The sequence below is a fragment of the Prunus avium genome, chromosome 3 (assembly GCF_965620075.1).
Source record: "Prunus avium chromosome 3, drPruAviu1.hap1.1, whole genome shotgun sequence".
NCBI lineage: Eukaryota > Viridiplantae > Streptophyta > Magnoliopsida > Rosales > Rosaceae > Prunus > Prunus avium.
Window position 1 is genome coordinate 13,718,599 of NC_142286.1, and position 12,125 is coordinate 13,730,723.

The 12,125-nt window shown below is 36.5% G+C and overlaps 2 protein-coding genes across 2 annotated transcripts; both read right to left on the reverse strand.

The window, feature by feature from the left end:
- Positions 1 to 1,501: 1,501 nt before the first annotated feature.
- LOC110771851 (proteophosphoglycan-like protein) lies at positions 1,502 to 4,158 on the reverse strand. The gene is made up of 2 exons (XM_021976203.2): positions 3,304 to 4,158; positions 1,502 to 1,913 (listed from the first exon to the last, which is right to left on the reverse strand). Coding segments are annotated over exons 1-2 (624 nt in total). The 5' UTR covers positions 3,927 to 4,158; the 3' UTR covers positions 1,502 to 1,912.
- A 3,706-nt stretch (positions 4,159 to 7,864) lies between these two features.
- LOC148295675 (uncharacterized) lies at positions 7,865 to 10,709 on the reverse strand. The gene is made up of 2 exons (XM_088250566.1): positions 8,385 to 10,709; positions 7,865 to 7,960 (listed from the first exon to the last, which is right to left on the reverse strand). The coding sequence occupies exons 1-2, from the start codon at positions 10,707 to 10,709 to the stop codon at positions 7,865 to 7,867; spliced, it is 2,421 nt and encodes an 806-aa protein (XP_088106692.1).
- Between the last annotated feature and the right edge of the window lie 1,416 nt (positions 10,710 to 12,125).

Consider the following 12,125-nt stretch of genomic DNA (forward strand, 5'->3'; position numbering starts at 1 on the left):
TCTAGAATGGTATTCTAAATTAAAGACTATTAGAGATGGAAACTCGGATTCATCCGAAGCAAATTCAAATGTGAAGCCTCTACTAAAAGTACATAAAAAGGATCTAAAACTATTACAGAGATGAAATTGATTTTTTATTTTTCATTTTTTTCATTTTCAAAGGCAAACAGGACAGACAGCAACAAATTCAGGTATTTTAGGCCAAAAGTCACTTTTGGTCCCTGTAGTTTGGCACTTCAACCACTTTTGACCCTGTAATTTCAATTGCGTCACTTTTGACCCTGTAGTTTTATATTTGGAGCAATTCAAGGACAATATAAAATTTCTGTTAATTTCTTTAACAGAGCAATCATGTGCCCCTCACGTGGAGGGGCAATATTGTCAGACCAAACGAGCCCTTTCATCAGTGCAGTTATCATACAATCCATCTGGCTTTATTATTGCTAAACTTTTTTCCTTCTCTGCAGACCCATCAGACCTATATTTTGTTTGAAACATTAAATACAAGAAGATAGAAGTAGACTCATATTCTGTTTGGTTGTGAGGAAAATGTAACAATAAATGTATGGAAAAGCAAGAAATTTTTCAATTTTGAAATATGCTATCGATATTTATCCGATGTGGGATATTATCTCGATATCAAATCATAAACTTTCTTTCATTTTCTGGTGTTATTTCAACTTCCAACAGGGGGTTTTTACTTTTAGTAATCAAAAGAGAAAGTTGAAGCCTTTGCTTTAATTACCTGCAAGGGAGAGACAGAGAGACCACAAGGATGACGATGAAGAGAAAATTGGAGAGGAATGGAACTGTGGGGAGCATCGCGTAGCAGTAGATTCACTGTAAAAGCAATCAATTTACCAGATTATCAACAATTAGAAATTGCAGAATCAGATAATTGACTGTTTGGTTGCCCAAATTGCCATGAAGATTGATACTTTTCGATCTGAGAGAGAGAGATTACGTTTTCTCGGTAACAAAACATAAATTCACAATTGAATAGGAAAATAAAAAGATCCACGGTTTTCTCAACAAAAAATAGATGCACGAGAAAGGGAAAAAAATGGACAAACCAGAAAATGACAACTTCGAACACGCTAAACTCAAGGCTGAGAGTTTCAGTCAAACTTGAACTCGACGCATATTAGTGTGGGGTTTTGGTCTGACAATATTGCCCCTTCACGTGAGGGGCACATGATTGCTCCGTTAAAGAAATTAACAGAAATTTTATATTGTCCTCAAATTGCTCCAAATATGAAACTACAGGGTCAAAAGTGACGAAATTGAAACTACAGGGTCAATAGTGGTTGAAGTGCCAAACTACAGGGACCAAAAGTGACTTTTGGCCGGTATTTTATCTTCTCTATCAGTTGACGGAAATACCAAAACATATCTTTTGACAGTACGAAACGTTTAGAGTCTAGGGTTGGGGCTCGAGAAACACCCTACAATAATTATTCATGACCTAATGGTACCAAAGGAATGAATTTCACAGGAGTAGTTGTTTAAAGTACCAACATTATGCTCACCTTCAAATGCAGTTGATAAGTAAATAACACACATGTAGAGTATACATCCCATACACACCTTGGTCTCTCCTTTAATGGTATAAACAGAGACAACCACCAAGCAGAAAAAAAAGGGGCTTGGGTGCTCAAGCCTTTCCTTTTTTGTACAACACTACAAAATTTCAAACAAAAAATTTAAAAATTGCTGTCATCTGGGTCAGAAGGTGCAATGCAACACGGTTGAATCCTGTATTTCAACAAGTTGAAATTCTAATGATTCTTCAGAAAGTCAGAACAAGTTCCAGAGGTTCATAAGATAGCAGCTGGTCAGCATAGAAATCTCACTGTGGTATCATGGCAGTTCCATCTTCGTCCTCAGGAAGGTATTCAATCTCATAGCAAAATCTGAAAAGAAAAAAAAAACAAAAAATGCAATCGTTCATCATATCTATATCTTCAGTCCAACACTAAAGAGGAAAACCAATCTACATCAGAATAAGCGACATTAACAGAATTACTTCAAACAAAAACCATGAGATCCACGCACTTTACAGAAAATGATGGTTGTCTTTAATTTGTCTGTATCTGATGAATAAAAAGATGGGGCAGGGGACAAGTGCATTGCAATGAGTTAACTTATAATTTGTTTGGTGCTCTCCTAATCGCAGTCATCATTCCTTAGCTAACACCAAGAAAAGATAATGATCTTTAACCTAAAATGCAATTACAACCAAATCAAAGCATCAAACAACCAACTTCCTATTTTGAAAGTAAACAACCCCTATCCTAATTTTTTTTTAAATTAAAATTAAAACAAATGTCTTCAAATTTTGAAAAGGGATAACACTTGGCTAAAGCTAGTTACAATTGCATCTATCTTTCTCCAGGTTTAGCAAAACCAGTCATTTTCATCGTCAACATATTGCATATTTTCGTTAAAAGTGGTCAAGTGTGGCACATGACAAGTATTATCAAGGGCATTCTGTCCTTCCTGCAATTGCAGAGCATTTGAAAAGGATTTCAAGGGTTGGGATGGAAGAGGGGCGGAAAAAAAATTCCCTTGATTTGGTGGTCACATGCAATGCAGAAGACCATTTTAACAGAGACATCTTAACAGAAGTTAAAAGCTGTCCTTACTAAACACACATTGAAAGTTTGAGATTCAAAATGATTGCTATGAAGTTCATGGACCAAAACGAATCGCGAGCCAAAGTTGACGGAAGTATGTAATTTGCCCTTAAAATTTCCTTCCTATGAATTACGTTCAGCAAACCGAGCCTCTATTTCTCTCTAGTACTATTATACCCAAACATGAAAGCAAGCATAAAGTAAACCCAGAAGGACAATAATTTCGCACAAGCTTTTACTCTGCCATTAAATTGAATCACACAGAACATATCAAATTTACAGCTTATTATTACTATTTTAAGTAAAACTGTAGTAGCATATTTATGGATCCTCATAATCTCATAATCATTACACAAAACCAGTGATGACTAAGAACACATGTAGCCCCATTTTTTCTTAAAAGTTAAAACCCCCTAAGGATTTCTATAATTAGTAATAAAATCATGTCAACAGAAATGAGCACAAAATCCTCCTCCGCAAACTATTCAACCTTACCATCCATTAGAAAACACAAAAACAAAAAATAAAATCATGAAGAAACACTGTAATTTACATCAAAACACAACCCACAAAAATACAAAAATAAAAAATAAAAAAACTATAATTTAATTAGTGCACTAAATATAGAAGAGCTAGAAATGAGAGAAATTGGGAAGAAAGCCATTACCATCCACTGGAAGTCGGTCGTTTCCCGCTCGATCTCGGCCGAGTTATCCTATCATTCCCACCACCCGACTTGGGCCGGTCATCTTCCCCATACTGAACCGGAGCTCCAAAATGCTTCTGAACCGGTCTGGGGCGCTCTTCCTTCGCTACAAAACCCGGCCTGAGATGAGGCGGCACGAACTTGTCCGGTTTCGGCGACAATATCAAGCCCGGAGCTTCCTTGTGCCTCGGAACCGGAGACAATATGGGCGGGCTCGAACCGGTTCGGCCTAAAGGACGAAGCGAGATTGCATCGGAACGCGGATCAGCCCGGATCTGATCGGGTAGCTGCCGGGTTTGTTGAGATGGGGATTGGAGATGGGGTTGCTGCGGTTGCGGTTGCGGTTGAGGTTGAGACGAAAGGGGCGGTGGGATGGAGATGGGTTTGGGGGTGGGTCGGGTCAGGACAAGCATGCGGCCATGGGCATTGTTGTGGGGTGAAGAAATGGCAGAGTATGAGAAAGAAGGAGAGGAAGAAGAAGGAGAAGGGCCTTTGCTATTGGCGTTGGCTTTGGAATTGGTGGAGAGGTTTTTCTCGTAGATGTGGTTGAAGTTTATGGACGTGAACTTGTTGGTTTTTGCCATCCACCACCCACTCTCACTTCTCTCTTTTATATTTCTTTGGCGTTTTGGTTCCGGTTTTGTGTCGAGAATGAAAGAAGGAAGAAGAAGAGCAGCAGAGGGGACGAGAGATGATGATTGCTGGATTGGGATGTTTGTGTTTGTTTATGGTTTTGGTTTTTATTTATTTTTTACTACCGCACAGTTTTAGATTGTTTAGGAAAAAGAAAATCTAATGTTAGCGTGTTGTGGGTGGTGGCTTGAGTGCTGACCTGACGTGGTGGAATTTGATGGAGTGACCAACACAAAAGTTCTTTTTTTCGCTTCTTGAAAGGACCCAAAAAACCCAAACATAAACGTCAAAACACCAAAATTTTGAGATACTAAATTTATATTTTATCACAAATGATCCTGGACGTTTACGAAATTATCACGAATGGTCCCTGCCGTCAGAAATTCTGTTAAGTGTATGATGTGGAAGATAAGTGGAGCCATATGTCCAATCACATCGAGACATGTGGATTAAATAAATAAAGAAATATTTTTTTATAATAAAAATCCATGTTTTTGTGCAACTTCCCATCCCCTCTCTATACTCAATCTCTCTCTCCCGATGTCCTCTCTCTCCTCCCACTAGCCTCTCTCTCTCTTTCCCTCTGCCCTCGCCCTCTGTTCTCTCTACCCCTCTGCTCTCCCTCTCCCTTAAACATATAGTCCGAAAGTTAATTAGCTTTCTCAAAAATTATATCAAAAGTTTGTTTGATCCAAATGATTAAGCCATTTAGTGCAAAAGAATTGAAACAACAAATGATTATTTAGGTTTTATTAGGTTTGTAGAGGCAACAAAGAATCTTCAGTCGGGCTGTAGAGGCTACAAAAAAAACAGAGGGAGAGGGAAAGCAGAGAGAGAGAGAGAGAGAGAGAGGCTAAATGGTTTTTTAATGGATTTTCATTAAAAAAAATATTTCTTTATTTATTTAATCCACATATCACGATGTGATTGGACATGTGGGCTCCACTTATCTTCCACATCAAACACTTAACAAAATTTTTGACGGCAGGGACTATTTGTGATAAAAAGTCCAAATGTTAAGGACTATTAGTGTCCCAAAAAAACCTCAAGGACCATTTGTGATAATTTCGTAAACGTTAAGGACCATTTGTGATAAAAAGCCTTAGGAAATTTAGTAAAAAACCCAAAAGAAACAGGCAGCTTTCAAAAACACCCAAAAACTTTTCAAAATGACGAAAAAACCATTATCTTTAATATCAAAGACATGCAAATCTTAGAGCTCTTTCCTCCACCAAACACCACCATCAGCATGGGAAGAAGCTCTTCAAGCAACCAGACCATGTGAAGACTTTGTCACTTTGCATCAGCCCAACAGTTATTACTACACAACGATAGTATCAGAAATAGTATTTTTGTTTCTTTGTACATATTTTTAATGCATTTTGTCTTAAAAGTTAGAAGAATCGTTTGTTTGCCATCAGTTGGCATGTGATGTATGTATGAAATTTCAGAGAGAGATAGAGAAGGTATCATATTGTAAAACCAGCCCTAAGCTCTAAAAGCCTACAGAGGGGGGATGAAGTAGGCTAGAGGTCAAAGACCTACCAAATTAAAAATCAGGTTCTGTTAAGTCAAACAAGCACACATACAAACAATTTCGTGGTTAAGAGTTAAAACAATTAACAGCGGAAAGTAAATAACACACGAGAATTGTTGACCCAGAAAACCCAAAAGGGTAAAAAACTGGGAGCACCAAGCTAGGAGAGATCCAATCCACTCATTAAGAAATACAAGAAATGAAGGAAGACTTAACTCAATCTATTACATATAGGCAGCTTCAATCAACCTTTCAGCAAGCACCATTTCTTTATCTCTTAGCAGCAAATCCTCTCAAGAGCACCAAGCTCAAGTTGCATATGTATGAAGTGAGTTATGGTTTCACATATTCATCTATCTCAATCACAAATTATGATTGAGCTAGACAAATGAAACCTAAGTGTTGTGATGATTAAACTAGAAGTAATAAACTTGAAGCATATAGTTTAATTCAACAAAACACCAATGAAACAAAACAAATGTTCAACCGAAATCTTGTAAGTGTTTACTTGGAGAAAGCTATATGTATACAATCAATCATTTTACTCACAAGTAACGTATACTAGTTGAACAAATAATAATGAACTCAAACAATGAAAAACATTCAGCCGTAAGGAGTATAACTCAACTTGGGGAAGTGTTTATGTGTATGCAATCATCCACATAGCCCTCAAGTGTTCAAGTGTGGCTGAACCAGTAAATAGGTTCTTGAATGCTCAGAGGCACATAAGGAGGTTTTTTTCAAAAACCTTTGAAACGATTCTACTAGACAAGGAGAAAGTGAGATGCATAAGAGTTTCTAAAATGAATGAGTTCCACTTTCTGCAGTCAAGGACATGAGTATATAGACTAGAAACATCCGCATACAAGGATGGATGGAGAAGACATAAAACAACTCACGGTGGACTGCTCAAGGAGAAGAAAGAAGGATTAAAAATAATCTGCCCATACAGTGAGCACAACTAGCCGTTTAGTATCAAAGATACTGAAACAGATTTTCAAAATGCTATTTTATGAAAACAGCCAAGAGAAGGAAGGAGAAGCCTCTTTCCAAGAAGACCAGCCGACAAGGAATAGGGAGAGTAAAATAGACACACAATGGACTTCTCCAAGAAATAAAGATGGGAAGGAAAAATATAAAAACAGCCCATGCCTTTTTGTTTTGGTGAAAGAGAAAACATCCCATGCTTTTGTAAACACAAAGAAAGAGAAAGGAGTTTTTAAATTCCTTTTAAGAACCAAATGCACGGACACAACACCAAAGCAAATTAGAAAGATGACATAAAGCAAGCCATATTGTTTTGATAGCTTGGAACAAGGAGCCGGCAGCTTTATATCAAAGTGTGGAGAAAGTTTTCTCACATGGGTGTTGAATAAAAGTATTCAACCCATACATCAATGTCTAAAGCAAGATATATTAAATAACTAGATGATGAGCTCAAGAAGGGAAGGAATGAGCGGACAACTCATGCATGCTTTGACATAAAGTGACAATCCCAAAGGTATGACATGAAATAAAAAACATCCTTTTAGAAAAGATAAAGTATAATAATCAAGATGTTTTTAGAAAGAAGGGGTTTAATATTTTGTAAAGATGATCAATAATAAATATAATAAACCCCATGCTTTGGTCAGATAAGAAATATCAATGCAATAAAAGAATCTGACAAAGCTGTAAAAACTGACGTAGAATGGATTAATACAAGCTATGAAAGTATTAATACAACTGAAAACATACAGCAGCATGCACGAATGTATGTTGGATCAATCCAAGTGAATATGGATTAATCCATGTGAACATTTGATACAACTGAAAACAGACAGCAGCATGCACGAATGTATGTTGGATCAATCCAAGTGAATATGGATTAATCCATGTGAACAATGCAAATGTTTTACCTTTTGATCTGCAACGAGGAGACTTGGAAGCCCTTCAACCCATACTGATTCTAACCTAGAATCTAATTAATATTACAAGGGTTTTGTTGGTTTAAGAGAAGAGCCAAAATACAATAAAGGTCCAAATAAAAACCTTACAATCTCCCCCTTTGGCCTTTTCTTAAACAAAAAACCAAATTGAAATTCAAGGACTAACTCATCTAAAACTATCAAAAGACATTGAAAGAACATGGAACCTGCACAAGCTTCACAAGAAGGATTAAAAGATTTAAACTATAAGGTTCCAAAAATAAACAAAGTTTAGTCTACAGAATTTCAATTTTTCTCCCCCATTTTGTCTTAGAAAAGACAAAGGGAGAAACAAGACAAAGGAGCTTGTCCAAGTAACAAAAAATTTTGCTCCCCCACAAACCAAGCAATACAAGCTCCCCCATAAACAAAGCACAAGTAATTGCTAGTATGAAACACAAGGATTGGTACAAACAGAAACGTATTGGTACATGATGACAAGGACTGTTACACCAACAACAAATGAAGGTACAACAACCACCTGGATTGGAACGACAAACAGACAAATTGATATGATAATGATAAGGGTTGCTGCAAGTTCCACAGGGATTGGTAAAAATACCAAATGTATTAATACGGAAACAATTTGTATCAATCCATATATGCACAGATTTGAACATTTTGTCTATGTCCGCACAGAGACTTAATGAACAGCAACATATTGTGATTAAGACCAAATCAATTACAATTGCATCCCAAAATAAAAACAGATGAAAGAGCATGCAAGCATTGAGAAACATGTCACTAATGAGATCAAAGAATTTAAAGATATAAAGCTTTTTGTTCTTTGGTTTAATTTCAGACATGAAACAAACAGAATTAGTTTCCTCAACAATTTGTCTTCTTGTTTTAACTCTAGCATGAGGACAGCCTATGATGAGATGACTAGGATGATTCTTACTAACCCAAGGAGCAAGAATAGGTTCCACAAAAGTGTGAACAACCTCAGAAGTGATAGGCTCATTAGTTTTAGAAGAAGGTAGTTGAGTGACAACAGACACATGATTTTCCCTTTTGGACAGATTCTCAATATTCGCAAGATCATTAGAAAACAAATTGGTCTCCACACAATAACAATTATCACTCGATCTTAGACCAGTCAAGACAACATTTCCTTCTTTGTTTGAGACAACACATCTTCCTTTACTGAAACTAACATTGCAAGTGTCTTGATCACAAAGTTGACTAATGCTAATTAGATTTGGTTTCAGATTTTCAACATAGAAGACATTTTCAAGCATATTAATTCCTGGAGCAAAGATGGTTCCTCTTCCTAGTATACTTGACTTGCTACCATCACCAAAGGTCACACTCCCAAGATTAGATATGGGAGAGTAATTAAGAAACAAGCTCTTGTCACCAGTCATGTGATTAGAGCAACCACTATCAAAATACCAAGCATTAGAATTTTTCACAGATAAAGCATTCAAGGCAATAAGACAAGTTTGATTAGTTTTTCTCACCCAAACCTTTTTAGTTGGCATTTTAGTTGCTTGATTAGGTCTTAACATGTTTGAAATGATTGCAACTTCACTTAACAGATTTTGAACTTGTTTTTCTAAACTTAGAGAAACATTCTTTCCTTTTAGTTTGAAGCAATTTGGTCTAATGTGCCCCTTTTTATTACAAAAATGACACACAGGGATGAAGACATTTTTCTTAGACATACCTGATCCTGAAGCATTACCCTTAGTTCTGGAATTCTTAACAGAGGGCAGATTCTGTATTTGTTTGGATTGATACTTGCTGACACCGGATTGATCCATAACTGATACGGATTGAGCCATATAAGTTTCGGATTGATCCACAGTTTCCACAGAATCCACAGCTTTTACAAATTTGACTTTCTCATTTATTTTGACAGTTTCAGGAGTAAAGCCAAGACCATATTTGTCACCAAAAGATTTTCCCATTTTCATCATGTTATCTATTTTTTCAGCACCAATGGTAAAATCAATTTCCCTCTTTCTAGACAAGTCTAAGTCAAATTTTAACTTCTCATTTTCTTGTTTAAGTTGACTCACAAGGTTAGACAAGTCTGTATTTTCTTGTTGTAGCATGACAACTTTACTGGAAAGATGCACACTTTGTTTCTTTATGTTATAAGAAACTTGCACAAGTTCTTCATACTTTTGAATTAACTCATCCTCACTATCAATTAATTCAACATCATTATCACTTTCTTCATCAGGTTTAGTGGATAGCTTACCAACAAAAGCAACAATACTTTCATCGTCATAAAAGTCATTCATATAGTCATCTTCACTATCACTTAACTGACTTTTCTTTTTAAGAGTGTTTGCACACTCATGAGCAATATGACCCGTCCCACCACATTCATAACATTTAATTGACCTATTCTTTTCTCTAGAAACAGATTGTGGAAAGTTGCTTTCATTTTTAAGACCAGAACTTGATTGAAAATTGTTTGTATTACCTCCCAGTCTTCTAAATTTAAGGATTTTCTTAAATTCTCTAGTGAGAAGAGCAACGTCATCCTCAGTCATAGAATTGTCTAGAGAGGAAGAGCATTCTCCCCCTTTTTCAGATTTTAAGGCAATATTTTTTACTTTCTTAGAGGGGTTCATATTCATTTCCATTTCATAGGTTCGAAATGAGCCAATAACTTGATGAAGTTTCACATTTTTTAAATCTCTCATTTCAGAAAAAGCAGTTCTTTTAGCATCAAATCTATTAGGCAAAGATCTAAGGAATTTCTTTATTAATTTTATTTCGGGGATCTTTTCACCTAGGTTGTGAGAGGAGTTAGCTAAGGCACTAAACTTTGCATAGAATTCTTGAATGGTTTCTGAGTCTTGCATTTTAAGACTCTCAAACTCAGCACTAACCATGTCTAACTTAGCTTCTTTTACTTTCTCATCTCCTTCATGAGTAAGCCTAAGAATATCCCAGGCTTCTCTTGAGGTTTCACAGTTTTCAATGTAAGCAAACTGTTCAGGGTTCACTGCAACAAATAAGGCATTCAAAGCTTTCCTATTTGAGTTAGCTAGGGTCTGTTCTTCAACAGTCCAATCATCCTCCACTTTTAATTCACGTTCCCCAAAGGGATTAATGGTGGTTGGAGGATTCCAGCCATCTACGGTCATTTTCCAAGCCTTAGAATCTAAGGCAAGTAAGAAAGCACGCATCTTGTGTTTCCAAGCAGAGTAGTATTCACCATTAAATAATGGTGGGTGAGCCACAGAGCAATGAGCTCTATCTCTTTCCATAGAGATGACTTAGAGTCGGATCTACACTAATTAAAATGTAGTGCCCGCTCTGATACCAATTGTAAAACCAGCCCTAAGCTCTAAAAGCCTACAGAGGGGGGGTGAAGTAGGCTAGAGGTCAAAGACCTACCAAATTAAAAATCAGGTTCTGTTAAGTCAAACAAGCACACATACAAACAATTTCGTGGTTAAGAGTTAAAACAATTAACAGCGGAAAGTAAATAACACACGAGAATTGTTGACCCAGAAAACCCAAAAGGGTAAAAAACTGGGAGCACCAAGCTAGGAGAGATCCAATCCACTCATTAAGAAATACAAGAAATGAAGGAAGACTTAACTCAATCTATTACATATAGGCAGCTTCAATCAACCTTTCAGCAAGCACCATTTCTTTATCTCTTAGCAGCAAATCCTCTCAAGAGCACCAAGCTCAAGTTGCATATGTATGAAGTGAGTTATGGTTTCACATATTCATCTATCTCAATCACAAATTATGATTGAGCTAGACAAATGAAACCTAAGTGTTGTGATGATTAAACTAGAAGTAATAAACTTGAAGCATATAGTTTAATTCAACAAAACACCAATGAAACAAAACAAATGTTCAACCGAAATCTTGTAAGTGTTTACTTGGAGAAAGCTATATGTATACAATCAATCATTTTACTCACAAGTAACGTATACTAGTTGAACAAATAATAATGAACTCAAACAATGAAAAACATTCAGCCGTAAGGAGTATAACTCAACTTGGGGAAGTGTTTATGTGTATGCAATCATCCACATAGCCCTCAAGTGTTCAAGTGTGGCTGAACCAGTAAATAGGTTCTTGAATGCTCAGAGGCACATAAGGAGTTTTTTTTCAAAAACCTTTGAAACGATTCTACTAGACAAGGAGAAAGTGAGATGCATAAGAGTTTCTAAAATGAATGAGTTCCACTTTCTGCAGTCAAGGACATGAGTATATAGACTAGAAACATCCGCATACAAGGATGGATGGAGAAGACATAAAACAACTCACGGTGGACTGCTCAAGGAGAAGAAAGAAGGATTAAAAATAATCTGCCCATACAGTGAGCACAACTAGCCGTTTAGTATCAAAGATACTGAAACAGATTTTCAAAATGCTATTTTATGAAAACAGCCAAGAGAAGGAAGGAGAAGCCTCTTTCCAAGAAGACCAGCCGACAAGGAATAGGGAGAGTAAAATAGACACACAATGGACTTCTCCAAGAAATAAAGATGGGAAGGAAAAATATAAAAACAGCCCATGCCTTTTTGTTTTGGTGAAAGAGAAAACATCCCATGCTTTTGTAAACACAAAGAAAGAGAAAGGAGTTTTTAAATTCCTTTTAAGAACCAAATGCACGGACACAACACCAAAGCAAATTAGAAAGATGACATAAAGCAAGCCAT

What these genes read in the sequence shown, in the direction of transcription:
- LOC110771851 (XM_021976203.2), bottom strand. Translation starts at nt 3,926, where the DNA reads ATGGCAAAAACCAACAAGTTCACGTCCATAAACTTCAACCACATCTAC.
- LOC148295675 (XM_088250566.1), bottom strand. Translation starts at nt 10,709, where the DNA reads ATGGAAAGAGATAGAGCTCATTGCTCTGTGGCTCACCCACCATTATTT. An exon ending in AACCTATTCTTGCTCCTTGG is followed by an intron (nt 7,961 to 8,384) that starts GTTAGTAAGAAT and finishes GTTCCAATCCAG; the next exon opens with GTGGTTGTTGTACCTTCATT.